This window comes from Caretta caretta, chromosome 4 (genome assembly GCF_965140235.1).
Source record: "Caretta caretta isolate rCarCar2 chromosome 4, rCarCar1.hap1, whole genome shotgun sequence".
Taxonomy (NCBI): Eukaryota; Metazoa; Chordata; order Testudines; family Cheloniidae; genus Caretta; species Caretta caretta.
In genome coordinates, this window is record NC_134209.1 from 85,438,209 (window position 1) to 85,464,072 (window position 25,864).

The following is a 25,864-nucleotide window of genomic DNA, read 5'->3' on the forward strand; positions in this document are numbered from 1 at the left end:
TTTTCCTTCTCCTCCATTTCTTTGTCCTTTGCCTCCATTTCTTTGTCCCTTGCTTCCATAGCTCTCCTGTGAGCAGCCGCTTGGTGGTGTTCTGCCTCTTTCGCTGCCTCCCTTTCTTTGTCCTTTGCCTCCATTGCTCTCCTGTGAGCAGCTTCTAGAGCTTTTTTGGTTCCTTTCATTGTCTCTAGTTTGGCTAACTCCAATTTGTATAGTGCCTTGGTGTCTGTCATCTTTACCTCTCTGTTTTTAACTAACTTTACACCCGAGGGTTAGAAATAAAACAAACAAAACTTGGCTTGTAAAATTTTGCTGTGCTGGAATAGGATTCCTATTCTCTGATAGTGATTGTCAGCCTACAGAAAAAGACAATTCCCTTTGTCTCTGCTCTGGCCCCAAATCAAAGCAAAAAACCTCCAACTACTTGGAAAGCTGCTTACCAGCAGCCTAAAGGAAAACAAAAAATTCCTTTTCAAACCTGTGCTACTTGTAAAAAAATCAAAATCCTACAAAAAAAACTCTTGCCACTTTTGTCTCCAGGCAAATGGGTAGAACACCTCCCCCGTTTACTTTTAGGAAAAAAAAACTCTGGGTTGGAAGACGGTGAATTTCCCTGCAGTTAAGTACCCTGCCTCCAGGCAAAGAAAACCTGCAATTCACAAAGATAATCCCCTTTTGTCTCTGCTCTGGCCCCAAAGCAGAGAAAAAACTAGCTGCTTTCCAGCAGCCCCAAAGGAAAAAAAAATCCTTTTTAAAATCTGTATTTCTAGTTCAAAAAATCTCAAATTGATTTCAAAATGATTTCAGGTTTATCCCACCACTCTGCCACCATGTCAAGGTTCCTCCCCCACTCTGAACTCCAGGGTACAGATGTGGGGACCTGCATGAAAACCTCCTAAGCTTACTTTTACCAGCTTAGGTTAAAACTTCCCAAAGGTACAAATTAATTTTATCCTTTGCCCTTGGAATATCCACTGCCACCACCAAACTCTAACTGGGTTTACTGGGAAACGTAGTTTGGACACGTCTTTCCCCCCAAAATCCTCCCAACCCTTTGCACCCCACTTCCTGGGAAAGGTTTGGTAAAAATCCTCACCAATTTGCATAGGTGACCACAGACCCAAACCCTTGGATCTGAGAACAATGAAAAAGCATTCAGTTTTCTTACAAGAAGACTTTTAATAGAAGGAGAAGTAAATAGAAATAGAGGAATCACTTCTGTAAAATCAGGATGGTAGATACCTTACAGGGTAATTAGATTCAAAACATAGAGAATCCCTCTAGGCAAAACCTTAAGTTACAAAAAAGACATACAGACAGGAATAGTCATTCTATTCAGCACAGTTCCTTTCTCAGCCATTTAAAGAAATCATAATCTAACACATACCTAGCTAGATTACTTACTAAAAGTTCTAAGACTCCATTCCTGTTCTATCCCCAGCAAAAGCAGCATACAGACAGCCACAGACCCTTTGTTTCTCTCCCTACTCCCAGCTTTTGAAAGTATCTTGTCTCCTCATTGGTCATTTTGGTCAGGTGCCAGCAAGGTTACCTTTAGCTTCTTAACCCTTTACAGGTGAGAGGATTTTTCCTCTGGCCAGGAGGGATTTTAAAGGGGTTTACCCTTCCCTTTATATTCATGACAGGTGCTGATCTGTCATCAAGGGTACTCCACCCCAATCTGAGATGAGATTCATTGCTTTATTATGTTACTTCATCTCCTTAGTATTTGTATGCCTGATTTCGATCCAATTTGGATGATTACAGCTGGCCTGGTAGGAAGAACTTTGGGAACACTAGAATTCCTCACAAATTCTACTACTAATCATTTTTCCAAGAAACATCAACCTATCACCCCTCTTGCCTACATATTACACTAGCTTCAGATTGACCTGTGGATTGAATGAGTACAAGGTGCTTTCATTCAGTTTTATGAACTCTGATATCTGAGCAACCCACAGTCTAAGGAAAGTACAGTAAAATTTTTAAAACATGCATTGATTTTTTAAGGAACATGGATATCATCATAATAAAACACACAAACTAAAAAAGAAAACAAGAAAAGAAACCACCTGAAATGGATGGTAGCCATTTAAGTACAAAATTTAAGTATTGCTACATGATAGACTATCATTTCAAAGAGTGCTTGTTCCTATGCGTATTCCACTTCTGGTAGCACATGTGGTCAACAAACCTGAGACTGAAAGGTTTTTGGTAGCACTGTCTGTTGCTGGCCAACTGTCACTCCAGTTCCTTCTCATACCTTTGGCCTGAGACAGAGTGCTCATGTCCACACCTAGCTGTACTCTTGGATAGCTCCTTTCTTCTTGTACGTATTTAGTATTTATTTATTTAGTATGTATTTAGAAATAGTTTAGTTTGGTAGAGGGGTCTCAGGTATGGGGGTTATATCCCCTGTCTCCCTCCTGCTTCCTGCCACCAGGAGCCTCTGGATTACACCCAAGGCTCCTGGTTTCAAAAATTGTGGGATCTGTCTGAGGACACTGCCTTTCAATGACAAGCACGACTCTGTTTTATACCACGTCAGAAAGACTGACATCACCTCCAAGTTCAGCATCTGCCATTCCTTTTAGAGATGGACCAGACAGGAGAGGGAGGTCTGTCTGAAAATGTTCCTCGTGGATAGAACCATAAGAGCAAAGACTGGTCCAGACCCAGGGGATTCCCCCCCTGTACATTGGCCTTAGGAATCCAGGAGTGGCCTGTTGAGGTCAGCTTCAGTTAGTTCCAGAGCCTTCAACATCAAGCACTTAGATTCCGGTAAGAAGCTGGGAAAGAGTGAGGACATAGGATCTAGACATTCCCCTCACACCCTGCCCCCCAAATGAGAAGGATAAATCTCTCTCCAACTCATTGTCTTCAAAGAGAAAAGGACTATCTACATCCCACTCCAAAACTTTGGAGGCCTTGTGTCCCAGGTGATGACAAGTACAGCCAGTACCGCTAAGGGGCCAGCACTCTGACCAAGCTGAACACACAGATGGTGCCAAATAGAATAGGGAAAATCAGCATGGGACCTTCTAAGAGAAGGTTCTTATACAAAAGGTGGAATCACTTCCAGACCCAGGAGCTACAGAACCAGTCCCCACTCGGCACATCTAGAGAGGCTTCTGTTCAAGACAGTTCCTCATCCCAAAGACAAAAGGCTTATCCTGGACCTAAGGCTACTAAACGCCTACATTCAAAATCTGAAGTTCAGGATGGTCACCCACTCTGCAATAATCCCATCCCGGGATCAAGGCAACTGGTTTACAACTCTTGATCTCAAAAATGCTATTTTCATAAAAAGAAAAGGAGTATTGTGGCACCTTAAAGACTAACCAATTTATCTGAGCATGAGCTTTCGTGAGCTACAGCTCACTTCATCGGATGCTCACGAAAGCTCATGCTCAAATAAATTGGTTAGTCTCTAAGGTGCCACAAGTACTCCTTTTCTTTTTGCGAATACAGACTAACACAGCTGTTACTCTGAAAATTTTCATAAAAGACATTCATTCAACACACAGGAGATTCCTGAGGTTTGTCATAGGTATAGACCATCATCAATACAGGATGCTTCCGTTCAGACTATTGACAGCACTGAGAGTATTCATAAAGGAGTAAATGGTTGTGGTAGCCCATCTATGAGCTCAGGGCATTGCAGTCTTGCTTATCTGGACAACTGGCTCATCAAAGGTCAATCATACCAGAGCATACAAGAGGCCACACACACATGGTGAGGTATCTTTCAACATCTCAGCCTCAGATTAAACATAGCAAAAGTCCATTTTAGCCCTGACACAGAAGATGGAATTCATTGAATTGAGACCGGATTCAATCACTGCAAGGGCATACTACTTCAAGTGATGTTATTGGAGATGCTCCATTTTAGGTGTCTGTGTGTCCTTGGGACGTTGATCAGAGACTAAGACTAACTGAATGAAAACTTACTAAAGCATTTCTATTATAATATTTTTCTAGGTAGGAGAAAGAGCTCTGTCTCAGGCAGAGAACAGTTGAGAAGGAACTGAAGGGCTCAGGTCGTGCGTGTGCTAGATGAGGTGCCAACAGCACCGTGAGATGACTGCTGTGCATGCGTGTCCTGACCAAGCACTGCTACCAAAAACTCCTATCAACAGCGCAGGGAGCTCTTGCACCTGAAGTGGGGAACCCACAGGGGGACACATCTCGAAGAACCTCAGTTACTGCACATGGTGAGTAACCCTCTCTTACCTGTAGAGAGACTGAGACATTTTACAATTAATCAGTCAACTTCAGCTAACCCCTCAAACATTAGTATCGGCTTACCTTGCCGTACTGAGTCACATGATGTCAGGTACTTACATAACTGCATTCACAGACATCAGCTGTGCTGCAAACATTTTTACAAGGATCGTAAGTGGGAGCTACAGGACAACATGACTCAACTCAAATTCAATCAGTGGGAGTCTTCTGGTGATAGCATTGAGCCCAAACAATAGGTGCCAAAGATAGGGTCCAGGAATGGTCAAGGGGTAGACAGAGAGGTGGCAACATTTTCCGACAATACAAAATTACTCAAGATAGTGAAATCCAAAGCAGACTGTGAAGCATTACAAAGGGATCACAAAACTGGGTAACAAAATGGCAGATTTCAGAGTAGCAGCCATATTAGTCTGTATCCGTAAAAAGAAAAGGAGTATTGTGGCATCTTGGACACTAACAAATTTATTTGAGCATAAGCTTTCGTGATTTACAGCTCACTTCATGATTCAATGTTGATAAATGCAAAATAATGCCCCTTGGAAAACAATCCCAACTATACATACAAAATGATAGGACCTAAATTAGCTGTTACCACTGAAGAACAATCTTGGAATCATTGTGGATAGTTCTCTAAAAACCATCTGCTCAGTATGCAGCAGCAGCAGTCAAAAAAAGCTAACAATGTTAGGAACCATTGGGAAAGGGATAGCGAATATGACAGAAAATATCATAATGCCCACATCTTGAATACTACATGCAGTTCTCGTTGTCCCATCTCAGAAAAGACACAGGGAGGGGCAACAAAAATTAAGGCTATAGAACAGCTTCCGTATGAGGAGAGATTTTAAAAAGACTGGGACTGGTTCACCTTGGAAAAGAGATGACTAAGGGGGATATAATAGAGGGCTATAAAATCATGAATGGCATGGAGAAACTGAAAAAGGAAATATTATTTACTCCTTCACATAACACAAGAACCAGGGTTCATCCAACGAAATTAATAGGCAGGAGGTTTAAAACAAACAAAAGGAATTCACACAATGCACAGTCAACCTGTGGAACTCGGTGCCAGGGGATGTTGTGAAGACCAATACTATTACAGGGTTCAAAAAAGAATTAGATAAGTTCATGGAGGATAGGTGCATCAATGGCTACTAGCCAAGATGGTCAGGGATACAACCACATGCTCCGGGTCCCTAGCCTCTACTGCCAGAAGCTGGGAGTGGCCAACATGGCATGGATCACTTGATGATTGCCTGTTTTGTTCATTCCCCCTGAAGCACTTGGCATTGGCCACTGTTGGAAGACAGGATATTGGGCTAGATGGACCATTAATCTGATCCAGTATGGCTGTGCTTGTTTTCTTCTTATGCCTGAATTTGTTAGGAGACGTTCCTGATTTCATGGTGTCAACACCTTATGTAGGTTTCCTCCAATCCCCTTGCTGCTCACAGTTCTGAACAAAATTAAACAGAATGAGGCGAGAGTTATCTTAGTAGCACCAACATGATCCAGATAGTTCCTGTTCCCTCTGTTACATCAGCAATCTGTTTGCTCGCCCTGTCCATTGATCTGTTGACTAAGGACAGAGGAATGACTCACCATCCCAAACACCTGTCTGGTGTTTGGATAATGTGAGAGCTAGAAGGAGCACGATCACATGGAGTACAGTCCATCCTAACGTGGATCAGGAAGGACATGCCTAGAAAATGCTAGAGTGCCAAGTGAAAGCGCTAAGTCATATGATTCAAACAACACCAGCCAGCCAGAATTGATGCAAGCAGGAATCCATGCCATATTAGAGTGCATCTTATTGCTGAAGACCTCCGGTCTATCCCCCAGTTCCATCCACGTTTGTCTTGTGGCTATCAATGTCATCCATCCTCCAGTAGACAACACTACCATATTTACACACCTGGTCTCAGCACAATTTCTATAGGGTCTTATCTGTGTGTTTTCCATTGGTATCTCATTTAACAACATCATGGGATCTCAACTTAGTGCTGTCAACCTTTAATGAATCCCCCTTTTGAGCCTCTAGCCTATTGTTCCTTATCCCACCTGTGAATGAAAGTCACATTCTTGGTAGCTGTACTTCTGGCCAAAAGAATCGGAGTGTTGGGAGGTCTCATGGCAGATCCACCATATACTGTCTTTCATCATGATAAAGTGTCCTTGAGGCTCAACCCTAAGTTCATTCTGAAGGTTGTCTTTGGGTTCTGTTTGAATCAGGTCATTCATCTTCCTGCGTTTTATCCAAAAAATCACATAACAGCAGACAAGAATTTAAGCTGTACTTGTTAGATGTATGAAGAGCACTGACTTTCTATATAGACAAGGCTAAACTGTTCAGACGGTCTCCCAAACTTTCACTTTAATGAAAGGTAATGCTGTTTCTACCCAAAGACTGTCCAAAATGGACCTCAGGATGCATAACCAAATAAGGTTTCAGTTCCTGTGGGGACACATTCAAAAAGAGTCCAGAGAACATCTGTGGCTGTGCTCAATAACTTCTCCATCCTGGCTATCTGCAAAGATGCAACATAAGGTTCTATGAACACCTTCACTCAGCTCTATACATGAGTACAAGCATCTGCTTCAGATGCTGCTATGGGTACTCCAAGCACCCAACTCCTGACTGAAATTATTGCTTAGAAGTCACCAGAAGTGGAATTTGCATAAGAACAAACACCTGAAGAAAGAAGTTGCTTACCTTGTAGAGTAACTTGAGTTGTCCATATGTATATTCATATGTATATACCTGCCCTACTTTCCTCTGCTCAGAGACCCTTTTTCAAAGTTAAGTGGTAGAGAAGGAACTGGAGTGGCAGTTGACCACGAGCACCCTTTATACCCTCACTAGGGAGCATGAGGTAGGGTAGGGCCTCATATGCAAGCTAGCAGGTGCTACTAGTGAAAACTTCCCTATCTCAGACATATTGAGTGCATGCACAACTGGAAGTGGAAATGAAATGATTCCTTGATTACTATTAGACAATCTCATTCATATTTTTATTCTATCCAATTTAAAAGCTTACCTCTTTTTCTAGAGTTTGTAGATGTTAGACTGGAGACTCTCCATGTAAAAATACTCTGTAACAATTGTTTGTACAGAGATTATCTTGTAAATCCAGACTGGCTTGTTGGAAATCTTTTCTGGTGCCCAGTGGAAAGAAAAATACATTATTTTCTCTTAAAAGCATCTGGCATACAAGATACTTTAGATCACAATCATTTGACTTACCATATGAAATAGTAAAACATCAAATAATTTAAAACTATTTTGTTTTGAATTTTAGGGCACAATCTTTACAACTAAATAAAACAGCATAATTCATATTTCCATATGTAAATATGTTTAGTTAGATTTTAATTATTTATTATACCTGCATGAACACTTACCATATAAAATATTTTGAATATATATCGGCATACATGTATGTGACTATTAATAGCTGCTGCTCTCCTTTGAACAAGCTTTGTTCCTGTGCAATAGAGAGAACTCATAATAGTTTTTATGAAATATCTCCCATGCTTAGCTAGTTTGTCTAAATAGTAAAATATTATTGGACATAGATGTTGTAAATATAACTTTTTTTTTAATAGCTCAGCCTAGATATTTTAACCAGATACAAAAAGTTCACTGCTGTCTCACTTATACTTACTTTCATAAAATCACTTATTTTTATTGGATAGGAATTCTAGCTCTGGATTTCCAGAAACTATTTTAAGAACCACCATTCATGTTGTTGAGCTGTGGTTGGTTTGTACAGACTGGGTCATAAAATAATCAATTGAACATTCTCACCAGTATATAATACAATTTTCATTTTATTTAAACATATTTTGCATGATATAAAAATATTGATCACAGTGAGCTTTAACAATTGTTACTGCTATAAACAGGAATGCTGCACAAAGTTTTTAGTGGCAATAAATTATATAGTCATTATCTCTTTTTAAAAAAATCACAAGGAGGAAAACCAAGGCTGTTTGGTCATTGGCAGAAAAACAAGTCCTTAGTGAGTTCTTTACACAACATGAGCCCCATTATTGTCTACATGTGCTTTCCATATTTCTTGGGGGGAAAAAGCACAATGTGTCTGTCTCTGTGACTCCCACAGGATCTCTGGTGCACAGTTAATTCCAATGTTAACACAGTTGTTTTTTTAATGGAAAAATGTACACCAAAATGGCAAGGAGTGCTTTCTTCACTAATTAATAAGTGGTCTTTTCCAATATGTGGGTACGCAGCGGCACACTTCTTCACTATAATAAAATCCAGGCTCACAGCGTTTCGTTCTAACTGTACATGGTGGTCTGTAGCAACTGGAGGAAGAAAAAAAAAGTTGTTGGTAAAAGGGGGCAGGCGCATAAATCAAAGCGAAATATACGTCTGACTGTGTACACTTACGCTGCACTTATGCTAGAGAACACTTAAATCCTATAAAGATGTATTTTATTGGAGATAGGCCTGAGTATTACGTATGTGCATGAATATTCCTCCTCTTTCATTGCTCTGAACTAACTTGCAATGAAAAATCAAATAAATGGGGTTACGAATACTGCTGAGGTGACTCTGTGGTTTTATTCAAATGAATAATATTCATTAATACTCTTTTGAAATACTTACCCAGCTCTAATTACGTTCTAAGCTAGCGTATACATTGGTATATTATTCTGGCAAATACTTCTAACATTTTTTTCTAGTAGGCAACCCTGTTTAGTATGCCACTACTGAATGTCTCCTAGCTTGAGCCAGCATTCCCTAACGAGCTGATGTTACAGGCCAGAATGCTTTACTTTTTTCTGTATATTTACCAGCCATTTGCGTAATAGAAAAAGATGGATTTTTCTATACTATGACCCTGATCCTGCGCTGAGAACAGCACAGGGGAAACCCGTATACTTCCACAGATCCCCAGTGGGTTCAGTGGGAGTCTGTTTGCTGAATTGCACCATGTGATTTTTATTGTAGGATCCAGGCCCATATGTATATGGTAAATTTTAAAGAAGAAAGGGTACCAATAACAATATTACTAACTGAAATAACTTTAATGCAAATAGATCATTAAATGACAGATTACATCTATAAACAAGATGTTCCTCATTAGTGCATATTTGCTTGTACAAGGAGTCGTACAAAGCTAATTCCTTGGCTTCCTAATTCCTTGGCTGCTCTCCCCCCACCTCATTTTTTTTAAAAGCTTGACCTAAAATAACCTTACAATAACAATGCCAAATAACCTCTGGTGTGTAATGGAGACAAAGTACTAGTCTGTGGCTTTTTCAGACATTGGCAGCGACTCAAGAGAGAAAAGTATATGTTTCAAGTTTCAACAGTTATATTTTAAACTTGTCTTTAAATAATGTGTCTCTGTTTTATGAAACATACTGGTATAATGATGTTCTATTGTAATAATTCTTGCTATATATTTCTGTTTACAGATACTACACAATATAGTATTGAGGTACTTTTAATATTCTCTTCCCCAGGCAATTTTTTCTGTTTTTAGACTATGCATACTCTAATTATCATTGCAGATGGTTTAGCACATTGCATGCTTATTTTTGCCACTTTACAGTAATGTGTTTATAAAATGAGATCTTGGATTACAGTTACATTAATGCAAGCCAATTAATTACACCAATGAACACGAATACGAAGAAATCAGTAAAGAATGAGGAAGACACAGCAGTAATGGTAGTTATTGACTAGCCATATCTTGTTCAGAGCTTTCAGTGTAATTTGTTACAGTGGTCTAATTCATTAGCATGTTTTATGTAATGCCGAGGTTTGTGTTCTATCATGTCACTTAGCTCTAGAGTTTGTCCTATCTCGGATAAATTTAACAACTTTCATGGAATTTCTCTTAAAGATCAAGTTGATCCTTTTGCCTAATGCTAAACATTTTGTAAAATATATAACACCTGCAGTTTGGGGTGGGGGTGCTAGTGTTGGAAAGGTGTTGAGGATGCTGAAGCAAGAAAGAGGCAGAGCCCCTAACCAAAATAATGTGGGTATTTGATAGAAATGCACCTATCCTCCTGTATGCCATCACTGAAGGGTGTAACACGATCTGTGCCAGCCCCCTCCCCCCCCCCAAAAAAACCAGGAGTAAGTTTGGACTGGGAAAATTAATCTTCTGTGGATACAAAAATGGGGGTGGAGTGGATGTAGAATTTGTTTCTGAGCTGCATGTTACAATGATGTTTTGTGCTTCTATAGTGCCTTTCATTTAAAGATTTCAAAGCGTTTGTCTAAATTCCCCCTAGAAGGCTATACCATCTGAGGCACTGATCTTTAAGGCAAAGCCAAAAACCTTAGCTATTTGGATAATTTCCCAGGATGCCTAACCCTAGCAAAGCAGTTGGATAACAAATAAAAAAAATAGTAGATAAGGGCTGTCACACAGGCTGGATACTGCTGTCTGTATGCTTTCATGTGGCCCACAGATCTCCCTGCCCTCAATCTGACATTAGGCCTGGTCTACACTTAAAAGTTAGGCCAACACAGCTATGTCAGTCGGTCACATGCTCAATAGAGTCTTGCCAAAACAGAACAACTAAAATCTCAGAAGATTCTGTCCTCATGGAGCATGTTTGGTCCTTTTACTACTTATCAATGTGCTGCCATCCCTACAGAGTGACCAGGCCTGCTCCAGCCTACATTTTACAAGGGCAAAACCAGACTTTCCCTGTAAATGCTGCTTCCAGCTTCTCTGAGCTGGGGGCTTGGGCCTAGGGTGTGGAATTAAGAGAAGGAAGCGCAACTCTCCTGTACCCAGGCAGCATGGAGGAGGAGGCGGCAGTCTAGTTAAAGTGCAGAGGGGTCCCAAAGCTGAAGCGGGGGAAGGGAAAGGAGTAAATTGGGACAAGGAATCCATTGTGACTGGAGAGGGGGAGGCAGGCTGGGACTGAGTTGGCAAGGAGTTGGGAGCTGGGAGTTGAGGCTGCAAATAGGACTCATTGGGCAAAGAGGCAGATTAGGAACTGGGAGCTTGTGGGGACACTGAGAGCTGGGAAGGGAAACACTGGGAGTCAGTTGGCTGGGGGAACACTGAGATTGGGTGAGGGGAAGGAAGACAGATGTGTCAAGGAGTGGTGAGGTGTAGCGGGGAGAACTGGGACTGACAGGACAAAGACTGGGCCAGGGAGGGGAGGTGGGGAAAGAAATGTCAGGTGGAGGAGCCAGGAGTGAGGAACTGGGACTGGCTGGGCAAGGCCCCTAAGACTGCAGATGTGGAGGGAGAGGGACTGGTAATTGGGACACTGACAGTGTGGGGATATTACCTCCCCCTCCTCTCCTTTCAGAAATGTTGTGAAGATAAATTGTTTGTGAAGCAGTAGGATACTATAGAGAAGAACACCATAGACAAGCACATGAGGAAGTGAATAACTGTTTTCAGAGCAGGGTTTGAATGGTGTGCAGTAAATAAGGCACTAGACCAAACACTGAACAATGAGGAGAAAACAAAATATTGAATAGCTTCTCATGAATTGAGCACCAGTGGACTGAAGAAGGCAGGAGTCCTCTGGAAAATACAGTATATGACTCTACAATTAAAGACCGTATCATAATGCACATGCACAAGGGGGTTACACAGGCAAACTTAATTCTGGCATTTCCTAACTTTTGAGCGCTTGACTCTGCAACCTTAATATTCTGTTAATGTTGTTTTCTGGTGCATAACACCACTAAAGAGGCACATTCTGTGGTTGGAGAAGATCACTAAATGTGTCTCTTACCAGTGAACTTTATTCCTGTGGTGCATGGACCAAAACTCAAAGTGTAATTTGCACTGCACCCCAGAAGGAATTTAAACTAGACACTGATGACCTCTTTGTAGCCCCCATCCTTCCAGGTGCCAAATGCCTGGTGGTAATTGCCCTTATTTCCTATTAAGTCAGGTACGAGGAGTGGCCAGGAGCTGTTGCTGAACATACAATGGAGGGAGGAGAGATGTACTATGTGAGCTGTATTTTGATATAGTTTGTCTATATTTGATTGTGTGTCTTGTCATTTTAGATATTAAAATCTTTAGGGCAGGATCCATATTCTATTCTATGTCCATCAGTCCTGTCTGGGGCCCTTTAGGTGCTGCCAGAATATTTATAAATAAATTAAAATGTTTATTTTGTAACCATTTCAATGGTTTTAGGTAATTGAACAAATATGTATCTCATACTATGAATATTTACTATTATTACTACTATCAATGAACTCAGTGATCTTGTTTCTCCAAGCAGTATTGTCTGCTTAGCTTTACTTAAAAAACAAGACTTCACTGTTTTCAACATTGCAGAATTAATAGTGTTTCAGCAAAGCAGCCAAACAAGATATGATAGTGACAGGTGCCTTATGTATACATATAATAATTACCTCAACAAAATTATGTGACAGATTACTGCATTTTAATTTCATAGTGATGGTGTAGGAAGCAGAAGAAAAATTGATTTTCAGAATTGTGAAATATTTCCAAATTGAGTGGCTTCGATTACACTGCTAGCTATGAGAAACATCTTGTATGCAATATGAACATTATCAAACTTAGTCTGCTTGCTGACCAGAATCCCATTTTAAAGGATAATTTGGACAGTTAGTTTGGATATTGGCTAGTGAAAAGTACACTGGGATTTTTAAGAACCACAAATAGTCTAGAATTTGGTTTTATACTATGTCTCAGCCAAAAGACCTACTAAAAGAGTGTAAATTTATGTTAGGTTTCAGAGTAGCAGCTGTGTTAGTCTGTATCTGTAAAAAGAAAAGGAGGACTTGTGGCACCTTAGAAACTAACAAATTTATTAGAGCATAAGCTTTCGTGAGCTACAGCTCACTTCATCAAATGCATACAGTAGAAAATATAGTGGGGAGATTTTATATACACAGAGAACATGAAACAATGGGTGTTACCATACAGACTGTAACAAGAGTGATCAGGAAAGGTGAGCTATTACCAGCAGGAGAGCGGGGGGGGGGGGGGCACCTTTTGTAGTGCTAATCAAGGTAGGCCATTTCCAGCACTTTACAAGAACAGTAGGAGGGGAAATAGTTTTACTTTGTGTAATGACACATCCCCTCCCAGTCTTTATTCAAGCCTAAATTAATTTGTATGCAGTTTGCAAATTAATTCCAATTCAGCAGGCTCTCCTTGGAGTCTGTTTTTGAAGTTTTTTTGTTGAAGAATTGCCACTTTTAGGTCTCAGAGTAACAGCCGCGTTAGTCTGTATTCGCAAAAAGAAAAGGAGTACTTGTGGCACCTTAGAGACTAACCAATTTATTTGAGCATGAGCTTTCGTGAGCTACAGCTCACTTCATCGGATGCATACCGTGGAAACTGCAACTTTTAGGTCTGTAATCAAGTCTTTTAGGTCTGTAATCAACCAAAGAGATTGAAGTGTTCTCCGACTGGTTTTTGAATGTTCTAATTCTTGACGTCTGATTTGTGTTGTTTTCCTCGACCTGAAATCACAGTGACTATCTATAGGATCCAAGAACCTCAGTGTGGTTTTCAAATACTCATTAAGCCTCAGACTGTCCTTTTACAGATAGGCAAATCATAAAGCTCTTGGTCATAAAGTAATCCCATGGCAAAGGTAACCCAACATTTTTAGTCTCTGTCCAGTGCTATAACAATTAGATTACAGAATCTTTTAGTCATTTAACTCACCTGCATGTCTGGTGATGAAACCTTTTTCCTTTTAAGAAGCATTTATTTGGAGATTCTATACATTCACAGATACATTTTGCAGAATTTAGTGGCTGATATTTAGGGCAGGTTCTTTTACATACACACTGGCACTTATCTTCATCAAATTCTTTGTTGGGACCACAAGAACTAGGCAAAAGTTTGTTTTTACATGTACACTGGCACGATGTTCTATCTAATTCTTTTTGGGGTCCACAGCTTGAAGGCCGTACACCCCCTTTGCAGACACATTGACAGGTTTCTTCGTCAAGCTCTTTGTTAGGTCCACAGATATCATGGAATTCGTCAGCAGTGTCTAGAAATACAGCAAACATTAAAAAATCTGAATCCACACATTACTAAAAATGGAGAACCCATCTGTGTATTTCACATTTTTTTTATTAAGGAATTATGATTAATCCTATTTTAAAATGGTGAAAATATAATCCCACCCTGAGGATGCATTTTACTTATCTAAAATGCCATTCTGTAAACAACCAATTACAAAGAATTAAAAAGATTCAAACTGTTTAATTTTCATGGTTTATTGTTTTCTTTTTCTGTAAATCAGCACAGAACAACTACATTTAATCCTATAACACATAACTGCTTACCAGTATCTCCATGATGGGAAGAGAAACTGAAGTCATGCTGCACCAGACATCTGCAAATCTGATTATTCCAGATAAGATTCTTTGGACAAGTTTTGTTTGCCACGTGACACCTATGGATGAAATACACTGTTTGCTTATTGCCATAAGACTACAAAAGATAAGTAACTTTATGTATTGATAACAGGCATTCTCCTGTTAGAAAGGTAACCGTTGAAAGCTTTGATTTCATTCACATTGTCACCAGCATATTGCGATGTATAGGTTATTTTCTGTTCAGTATCTGAAAAATGGATGATTAAAACATACTGGGTTTTGTGATCCTATTTCATCTAAGCATGTATATACTACTACACATACATTATGATTTAGTGCACTACACATAATAAAAATGTCATGATACTCTGCTTCATTAAAGGGCTGCCAATTGGGAAGACAGGTTCAAGGACAAGTAGTTTGACTCATTTAAAGTATTATAGGTATTAAGAGAGAAAGGTGTGAGTAATTAGCACTGGAATTACTGATTAAAAGTTTTCAGCAAGTCCAGTCCAGCTCTGTCTTTTTAACATGTTCAGAATTCATTTAATCCTAATTAAATTTGGAAATGTTTTTCCATTTTGGAAAACTTCCTTGAATTGAAATCCAACCCTGAACTGAAAATACAGGACTATTTGTGATATTTTTGTTAAGTCTAGTTTTCTAAAGAAATTAGAGATGTAAGTCAGAAAATGATGGTTCAATTTGGGAACTGGGCCTCTTCAAAATGTAAAAGAGAATATTTTAAAATATTTGAGAATGAAAAACTTTTTCTTGGTTTCCTGAACAACTGGCTGCAAAATTGAACTGGAATATTTCACATTCAGTACTTGTCATTAGACCACTAAAGATAAAACGAAGCTCATTCAGCATTTGCTAACAGCTGATATGATCAGAATAGCACAGCTTTTTAAGGAGGCAAAAATGTCAGTGGAGCACTTACAAGCTATAAGATAAGGCAGCACTTCTACCGTTACTCAACAGAAAGCCCACTTCTGTAGGGAAGCCATAGATAGATGGGAAAAAAAATTCCGACCACTTTTTAAAAAGAGTTGGTCTCTCTGCATAGAAGACTATTATGATCTTATGGCAAAACAAAAGCAAAAGTATCTGATCTACTGACAAGAAAGATTTGAACATGTTATTGTCAGAGAATCCAAACTGTGGGATTATATACACAAATGGTCATATTCTAATATATTTAGCTTGGGTACACACACCCACACTGGCATAGTAGTGCAGATGTGGGGACATGGGCTTCAGTGGAGGTGAGTGACGTGAATACAGACCCAGGGTCCTCAGCATGCATGCACAGTCCATGCCACTGCATCTACGCTATTTAGTAGCTATGTCTGCCTGAGCTACAACCATACCTCAATTACAGTGCAGACATGCCCACTGAAAGAATGCCTAAGCTCTGAAAAAATCACAGTATGAAGAAAAATTCAGCCTACAGCATTGTTTTTCACAAAAAGTGTCCTGAATTAAGTGGCAATTATGGCACAATATGACCCAAATTAGCTAAAGAAAGGTTTATATTTGGGGATGAATATCTTGAGAACAGCTTGTTATGTTGAAACAGTCAATATAAAGAAAGACTTAGGAGATTAGAGGATAAGTCTCTAAATAAGAATGAGGTTTGGGAAGGTGTCACCGAATATAAAAACCTATCGCTATTAGTGTATTGTTGACTATAAATTCCTCCCAAAAAAGCATCTTAATGGTTTCCTGTATAAAATCCCAAAAGGAATCAGGTTCCAGTTCTTGATTATCCATACATGCTCAGGAGCTGCATTTAGCACATCTCGTTGGACACAGGGATGTGTGAACAAAGGTTGAAGCTTCAAGTTGCACCAACTTGTAACTAGCTCCTACGGATCACTGCAGCACATTATGTATAACCCTAGTATGTCCCCTATACTAGCTGAGGTTCCCCCCCACACACACACCAGAGAAATCCTCAGTCAACTGCTTAAGGAAGCTACAAGACCCCTTTGTGCAGGCTGGGATCTGCCCTAATTATCTTCCTTCCTCAACCCATTTAAGTATGTTTATAGATACGGATAGTACTCCCAGTGTAATTCTGGTCATGGTTCTGACTCTCAAATGTCTATTACTCCTAATGTAAAAGATAGCTACAATGAATGAGTTCTAATGATTCGCTGCTTGCAGAATGGAACACAGGTGTCATCAATTATAAAATACCATAGACGTTTTGCAACATAATACATGCTTGTTTTTAATTAGGCATATTGCTATTAAAAGATATTTAATACTTTGTGTATAAAGCAAATATTATGATGACTTTAGAAAGAAACATAACTTCAAAATCACAAGACCCTTCAAATAACCCTAACCCTAAGCAAGTCCTAAATCAATCAGTCTGATTCCCCTGCCCACCCCAATCTACCACTCACATCTCAGTCACCATTTTTACACCTAAAGAAGACAGCGTTTCCCTTGGATGTTATCAGCGCTGCTCCTTAATAAACTGCAGAGATCAGTGATGTGAGACACTTCTGATGGTTCAGTAGATAGCCTCTGCCGCCCCCTCAAACATTTGTAGCCTGACCAAGAATGTGACAAAGGAAACAGAACCAGCCAGGCTCTCTGTCATGGTTGACTAAACTCTGCCAGTATGCCTGCCCCAAATACAGTCTACAATACAAAAACCAGATCACTGTCAACCACATAAAGTGATCTTCCCTTCTCCCCCAATTTCTCTGTCTTTGCGGATTTTCATAGGCATTCAGGGGTATAGTCTGGGCACCATCTTAGATTTGGGCCTCTCTCTACACCCCTATACAGACTGTATCAACTATTTGCTGTTTCTACCTATATAATATTTGTAATATTCAAACTTTTCTTACTATGGAGCCTGCCAGGGCCTTTGTTCCAGCTCTCACCATCTCATCCCTCAAATATTTATCTCATTCTTTTTTACCTTGATGCCGACTACATTGTTCCTGCAAGCCCATTCAGAAATGCTGCGGCTAGGATCATCATCCTAATTAAGCAATCCTCACATATCACCAGCCTCCAATGAGCTCATCCTCCTCACTGCACTGAACACAAACTCCTTGTCTTTGTCTTTAAGGCCTTCCATCATTTAGCACCACCCTATCCTGTCCACTAGTTTAGCAAGGTGTCAGTCCACACCTTCACTTTGCCAATATTGCTTATCAGATGCTTGTATGCCTCTCCCTCAGGCACCTTTCTTCCATGTCCTCTCTCCCCCAACTCATCCTCCCCAGCATGAGCAAAAACTCCCATCCAAATTAATAAAAATTGCTATCTCCTTTTTTCAATTGCTTTTTAAAACCCATTCCAAAGTTGTAGGGGCCAGGATTGCTGGATTAATCAGGAGAGCAATAAACTAATAACAAAAGGAGAGGATGAAAAGGGGAACTAATGACCATTCATTTGGAACAAAATCAGGATGCTGATAAAATTAATCAAGGCACCAAGAGAAGATGAAGGGTCCTAGCATGGGTGAATAGGTAATTAAGAATTCTTATTCTTAATAATGAATTCTTAATTACCTATCCACCCATGCTAGGATCCTCAGTAATTAGCAAGAGCAATTTAAATAGATTATTTATGAGCATAAATTCAACCCAGTGGTATCCCCCAGGGCTCTGTATTGGGGACCAATCCTATTCAACATATTCATAAATGATCTGGAAAAAGGGGTAAACAGTGAGGTGCCAAAATTTGAAGATGATACAAAACTACTAAAGATAGTTAAGTCTCAGGTAGACTGCAAAGAGCTAAAAAAAGGATCTCTCAAAACGGGGTGACTGGGCAACAAAATAGCAGACGAAATTCAATTTTGATAAATTTAAAGTAATGCACATTGGAAAACATAATCCCAACTATACATATAAAATGATAGGGTCTAAATGAGCTGTTACCACTCAAGAAAGAGATCTTGGATTCTTTGGGGATCGTTCTCTGAAAATATCCACTCAATATACAAAAAAGCGAACAGAATGCTGGGTATCATTAAGAAAGGGATAGATGATAAGAGAAAATATCATATTGCTTGTATATAAATCCATGGTACGCCCACATCTTGAATACTGTGTGCAGATGTGGTCGCCCCATCTCAAAAAAGATATATTTGAATTGGAAAAGGTTCAGAAAAGGGCAACAAAAAGGATTAGGAGTATGGAATGGCTTCTGTATGAAGAGAGATTAATAAGACTGGGACTTTTCAGCTTGGAAAAGAGACGAGTAAGGATGGATATGATTGAGGTCTATAAAATCATGACTGGTGCGGAGAAAGCAAATAAGGAAGTACTTTTACTCCTCTCATAACACAAGAATTAGGGGACACCAAATGAAATTAATAGGCAGCAGGTTTAAAACAAGTATTTCTTCACACAACACAGTCAACCTGTGGAACCCTTTTCCAAAGGATGTTGTGAAGGCCAAGACTGTTACAGGGTTTAAAAAAGAACTAGATAAATTCATGGAGAATAGGTCAATCAATGGCTATTAGCCAGGATGGGCAGGGATGGTGTCCCTAGCCTCTGTTTGCCAGAAGCTGGGAATGGGTGACAGGGAATGGATCACTAGATGATTACCTGTTCAGTTTATTCCTTCTGGGGCACCTGGCATTGGCCACTGTCAGAAGACAGGATACTGGGCTAGACAGACCTTTGGTTTGATCCAGTATGGCTATTCTTATGTAACCTAAATTGGTATTCTTGAAACCTAGTGGTGATTTGCATGTTAAAATCAAAAGCTATAACCTCTTTAGGAAGGATCAAGTTGGCAAAATGGGAGGGACAGAGGGATTCTGTCATAAATGATATTATCTGTTTGCGTCGCGGACAACTCAGAAGCAAATGATCTTGAACACTTCAATGTTTACCAGGTAAAGCACAAGATGAATACTAGCTGGTGTCTGCTACAGACCACCAAATCATATGAGGGAACAGGAATGACTGGCTCTTTAAGCACCTATGTATTATGTGTAAGGGGAAAAAAGCTGTGTTATCATTAGGGGCTTCATTCTAAGTGATGCATCCTGGAGATCTCATTCTGCCAGCACTAAAATATCCTCAATTTCTAAAATGTATAGATGACAATTTCCCAACTCAAAAAGTGTTGCACTCAACATGGAGGAATTCTATATTGTATCTCAGCTAGAGAGATACAGAGATTGATCACAGAACTAAAAATTAGTGATTGCTTCGGTGCAAATGACCATGACTTTTGTTCTGTTTGCACACAACAAATGTAACCAGCTCCAAACCATACACACTTAGTTTTAAAGGGCTAATTCCAAAAAAGCTGAAAAAAATTATGACAATTATGAGCCAAACCAACTAGGAGAAAGACAATTCCCAATAATCATTCACTTTTTTTCCTGCTTAAATTCTAAGAATATTTTTCTAGATACCCAAAACATGACAACTAAGAAAGAAGGCTACACTGGTTAAAAAAATCTGACCTGGTTTAGAGGCAAAATAAAAGTAGCTATAAAAATAATATATAACAAGTGGAAGGATGAGGAAGTTGATAGCGATGAATAAGGCTGCAATTTAGTCATGGAATCCATGACTTCCAGCAGCCTCAGTGACTTCAGCCACAGTGGACAGGAGTGAGGCAGGAAGCTGTGGGAATCCCCCCAGCCCCTAGTGGAAGAACCCCCCAGCTCCCTGTCATCAGGGGTGGTGCTGTGGTGGGGAATTCTGAGCTCCTAGCGGGAGGCAGTGAGAGAAGCCCCGAGCTCCTTGCCGCTGCAGCAGCTCCTGGCCCCCGTGGGTGGCCCCGAGCTCCCAAAGGGAGGCAATGAGGGAAGTCTCAAGCTCCCAGCTGCTACAGGCAGCTCCTAGTCTTGCTGCAGCTGCCCCCTTGAAATATGGTGGGGATCCGCAGATCCCCATTTCGTCAGGGATAATTTTAGTAAAAGTGAGGGACAGTTCATGGCTTCCATGAATTTTTCTGTTTTGCCCGTGACCTGTCCGTGACTTTTAGCCCTGGTCTACACTGGGACGGGCGAGGGAGGGGAATTGATCTAAGTTACACAACTTCAGCTATGTGAACAACGTAGCTGAAGTTGACGTACTTAGACCTACTTACTGCGGTATCTCCACTACGGTGAGTCAATTGCTGCCGCTCCCCCATCGACTCCGCCTGCACCTCTCGCGGCAGTGGAGTACAGGAGTTGATGGGAGACCGCTTGGGGGTCGATTTATCATGTCTAGATTAGACGCGATAAATCGACCCCCACTGGATCGATTGCTGCCCGCCGATCCGGCAGGGAGTGTAGACATACCCTTACTAAAAATATCCCCGACAAAATCTTAGCCTTAGTGATAAATATAAATTAAGAGATTGCAATTGTAGAAAATTGATCAGAGAAGCAAAAAGATTCAAGGTGAAATCAATGACCATCAGAGTTAAGGACAATAAGAAGGAGTTTAAAAAAAAGTATTAGGAACAAAAGTAATCCTAACAATGGTATAGTCCATTACTAGATGGAAATGCTAGAATTGTTAATAAAAATGCAGAAGGGTTCAATACATATTTCTCTTCTACATTTGGGAAAGCCAGATGAAGTATTCATGTGGTGATGATGAAACACTTTCCATTTCAATAGTAATTCAGAAGGATGTTATACACAGCTGCTAAAATTAGACCATTTTAAATCAGCAGGTTTGGATAACTTGAATCTGAGAGTATTAAAAAGAGCTGGCTGAGGAGCTCTCTGGGCCATTAATGTTGATTGTCTATAAGTCTTGGGGAAGTTCCAGAAGACTGGAAGAAAGCAAATGTTGCATGAATATTTAAAAAGGCTAAATAGGATGACCCAGGTAATTACAAATTTGTCCTTGGCAAAATAATGGAATGGTTGATATGGGATTTGATTAATAAAGAATTAAAGCAAGGTAATATAATTAATGACAATCAACATGAGTTTATGAAAACCAGGTCAGTTGAAGGTAACTTGGTATTTTTATGAGTTTACAAATTTGATTGATAAAGACAATAGTGATGATGTAATATGCTTACACTTTTGAAAGGCATTTGACTTGGTACCTTACAACACTTTGAATAAAAAAACTAGAATGATATAAAATCAACATAACACACATTAAAACTGGCTAACTGAGAGGTATCAAAATGCAATTGTGAATGAGGAATCATCATTAGGTGGGTGTGGTTAGGGAGGTCCTGCTGGGATTGGGTCTTAGCCCTGCACTATTTCAGACTTTTATCAATTACCTGGAAGAAAACAAAATCATTACTAATACATTTGCAGATGATACAAAGATTGGGGAAGTGAGAAATAATGAAGAGGACAAGTAATGTATACAGAGCCATCTGGATCACTTGATAAACTGGGTCCAAGAAAACAATATGTGTTTCAATATGGTCAAATGTAAAATCATACATCTAAATTGAAAGAATGTAGGCCATACTTACTGGAATGGGGGGACGGGACAATCCTGGGAAGCAATACTGAAAAAGGTTTGGGGCTCATGGTGGATAATCAGGTGAACAAGATGTCTCAGTGTGACGCTGTGGCCAGAGGGGCTAATGTGATCCTTGGATGTATAAACAGGGGAATATCAAGTGAGAGTAGAGGTTATACACCTCTTTATTTGGCCCTAGTGTGATTGCTGCTGCAGTACTGTGTCTAGAATTCAAGAAGGAGGTTGACAAACTGGGGAAGATTTAGAAAAGAGCCAAGAGAATAATTAAACAATTGGAAAACACTACAATAAAAGGTGTGATTGCAACTCAGGTGTGCCAACACAGCTAAAAACAACAGTGCAGCCATGCAGTGTGGGCTTCAGCATGGGCTGTACAGGCCCGCTTGGAACCCTAGGTAAGTGCTTGCATTCCTAGTCTGCGCTGGTGTGGCTTCACTGCTATTTTAGCTATGCTAGCTAGGTTAAAGCTAGCGCATGTATGTCTACCTGAGAGGCAATCACTTTCTTCAATCACTTTCTTCAACTGCAGTATAGATAGACCCTAGTGAGAAAGAGCGAAATCTGATCAGTTTATCAAAGAGAAGGTTAAGAGATAATTTGCTCATAGTCTGTAAGTACCTACATAGGGAACAGAAATTTGATAATAGAGGGCTCTTCAATCTAGCAGAGAAAGGTATAACAAGATCCAATGGGTGGAAGTTGAAGCTAGACAAATTCAGACTGGAAATAACATGCAACATTTTTAACAGAGAGGGTAATCAGTCATTGGGACAATTTACCAAGCATTGTGGTGGATTCTCCATCACTGGCAATTTTTAATTCAAGATTGAACTAGAACATAACCTTTTAGAAAAACATACAAACAGGAAGTCCAAGGGCCTGTGTTATGCAGGAGGTCAGACTAGATGATCTCAGTGATCCCTCCTGGCCTTATACTCCACGAATCTTATAATTTATGATTTGTATTCTCATAGCACCCAGGAGCCTCAGTCATGGGCCAGACTAGTCCCTGCCCCAAAGAGCTTATGATCTAAGTATAAGCAAGAGACGACAGATGGATACAGCCAGTTGGGGGATACAAGTAAACAATGAGATAATATTGTTCAGCACGATGGGCTGTGGTCTCAGCACGCCAGCAGCCTAACCACTGTCAATTTTTTGTAGGCATTACAGCAAAGGAATGTAGACAAGCAGAGGTTGTAATAGAAATGTTGACTGGTACTTATAGAGCTATGTTAAATGGGTGCCTTATTTTTCACATTCTGTCTATATTTAATTTTTCTTAAATAGGCTATTTTATATTCCTTTTATGGTTCAAATCATTTCTGGAGTTGTTCAGCATGGTACCACTGTTTTCAGGTACAGTAACTGTATTCTGTTAAATTCTGAGGTCCATGCTCAGTCTACACGTAGACAAACGCTCACTGGAATCAGTGGGAGTTTGCCGATGAAGTGAGCTGTAGCTCACGAAAGCTCATGCTCAAATACATTTGTTAGTCCCTAAGGTGCCACAAGTCCTCCTTTTCTTTTTCCTGAGAAAAAAGTGAGTGCAATTTATTGTTTTGTTTTTGTTTACCTACCATGTCTGTAATTTCAGTGAGGTAGATTGTTCTGATACTAATGAATGAAAAATAGTTTTGACTGTTGTTCGGCAACCTGACTGCTTTTGCAGCGTGATGCTTTGTAAAGAAAATTATAATGATTATTAAAATGAATAAGCAAGTCCATGATTTGGCTGATTCGGGACTAGTCATAACCCTAACTGTGTGGTACTTTATGATTTGATCATATATAGTCATTTTATAAACTAGTTTTATTTAAAAATCAAAAGCTGCACTACAACACTGCATTGCAATCCTCCTCCCATGGACGTCAATGGCAAAACGCCCTTTGATTTTAGTGACAGTGAGTTCAGCCCCCTAGATTACATCATTGCTTAAATGTACTCTGCTAACACCACGAATAGGACTCCTCCCATGTAAAACAATGAAGAATGATATATTTTCCTTATTAGTCTATTTCCTAAAGCTGTTCTTGAGGGAAATGCATATTACTATTCACAATTAACCAAGTTCTATTGCCTGAATTACCACAACAAATAGTAACCTATTGTACAGGCTTTATGATAAGGCATAAGGAAATATGCAACTCATATACTTACTGTGGTTGCGTGGCTGGCAAGGAGCGTCTAATGATTGAATGAACTTGTCTGTAAACATCCAGCTTAGACATGCATCGGCACGACGTATGATTAGCAAAACTTACTGTTACAGGTTTAGGGCCATGAGACAGCGGCACGGTAATCTCGAATAACTACAGAAAGGGAAAAGAGAAAAGAACCACTTTTAAATCAGAGTATACTTGAAAAGAAAAACTGTGTGTACAAAATGAAATGTAAATGAGCTTAAATCTTGATTCTCGTTCTCCATCACTATTCAGTATTAACGACTTAGTAAATTACCATTATGCACCTGATGAGTATAACAATTAGGTAATTATACTTTCCATTAAAATAGCATTTTTTTCTGCATTACAAAGTCTTTCACATGTCTCTATTTATTTGCATACTAGAGTATTTGGGAGGTAAGGAAAGAGTTAAAAAGCAGAGCGTGCATAAAGGACACATTGTTCGAGGGAAAATGACTTGCAGACTTGCTGGTATTTTTAAATCCAAAAATTAATATTTGCAAGGTACAATTCTCATCAAAAGGTTGTGTCTTAAGAATAGTTTAAAAAATGGCACTTTTACAACGTGGTACATTGGTTATGCAATTACAAAGATGTGTAAAACAGTAATACTGGATTTCGGTCAAAACACTTCTGTGTGAAGGGAGCATCTTTATTGTGTACTGCAGCGTGATTTTTTTTGGTAGTGTTGTTCACTTTGGATCAGTTTTATGGTAACCTTTAAAGTCCCATCTGTGTTATTTGTATTTGTTATTGTGATTATAGTAATACTGGACAATAATATCTGATGTCCCACTTGGACACAAAACATTTCTGTTTTTCTGTAAAACAAGCAACAATACTGAGCAAGACTCTTAAAAATGATACAAGGTGGAATGAGTGAGGTTGGGATGAATAACAGGAAAGAAGGGAAAATCATTTCAAGTACTTAATACAAGACTTTTCCTCTGGATGCAGAATAAAATTAGGAGAAGTCATTTTAACAATAAAGACTCTTGCTGTGAGACTCAGTTCATGGAAATCTCCTGACACAAGTATATTCAGGCCAGATACGTAAAGGTGTTTAGGCGTCTGAAGTGAAGAATAGGCACTTACTGGGATTTTAAATCCCATCTAGGTGCCTAATTCCCATTGATTTTGATGGAAGTTAGGTGCTTTTGCAAATCCCAGTTGGGCCCTATCTGCACCTTAAGGAACCTAAATATCTATTCAAATTTGACCCTTAGTTTTTAAACTCCAATAGTTTCCACTGATGGGATTGTGCAATGTAACAATGAATTAGCGCTGAGCTGGAATATACTTGCTAACCCTATGATCTTGTATGTTAAACTGTTTTATACCCCTTACGTACAAGCAGTGTGAAATATAGTTACCGCTTAAAATTTACAGGTTTTATTTTAAAGTTTCAAAACACATAAGACATATGCAGAATAGGGAAAATTAATCAAATAGTTCCAAGCACAAGATAGGCCCATGGTCTGGTTCTGCTCCTAAATTAAGTGGGCTTGATTCTACGGTTTTTATGTTTTATGCTGGAGTATCTCCATTGGATTGTTACATACTTTGGAGTAGCACCAATGTAAAATGAGAGTAAAGCTGCGGTAAATAAAACAACCAATTATCTTCACTAATGTTATAAAATAACAGT

General features: G+C 39.5%; 1 protein-coding gene and 1 long non-coding RNA gene across 3 annotated transcripts in view; one reads left to right on the top strand and one right to left on the bottom strand.

The window, feature by feature from the left end:
- Positions 1–25,864, top strand: part of LOC142071913 (uncharacterized) — a 248,828-nt gene that overhangs the window by 122,632 nt on the left and 100,332 nt on the right. The window contains exon 3 of the long non-coding RNA XR_012668146.1: positions 3,979–4,211. This is a non-coding gene — a long non-coding RNA (uncharacterized LOC142071913). The remainder of the gene's footprint in view (positions 1–3,978; positions 4,212–25,864) is intronic.
- Positions 8,056–25,864, bottom strand: part of VEGFC (vascular endothelial growth factor C) — a 141,783-nt gene continuing 123,974 nt past the window's right edge. For both annotated transcript variants that reach the window (XM_048847791.2, XM_048847793.2), the window contains exons 4-7: positions 24,191–24,342; positions 14,546–14,655; positions 13,914–14,247; positions 8,056–8,571 (exon numbers count right to left, since the gene is read on the bottom strand). In XM_048847791.2, coding sequence (XP_048703748.1) covers positions 8,457–8,571; positions 13,914–14,247; positions 14,546–14,655; positions 24,191–24,342 — 711 coding nt within the window. In that variant the 3' untranslated portion in view covers positions 8,056–8,456. The remainder of the gene's footprint in view (positions 8,572–13,913; positions 14,248–14,545; positions 14,656–24,190; positions 24,343–25,864) is intronic.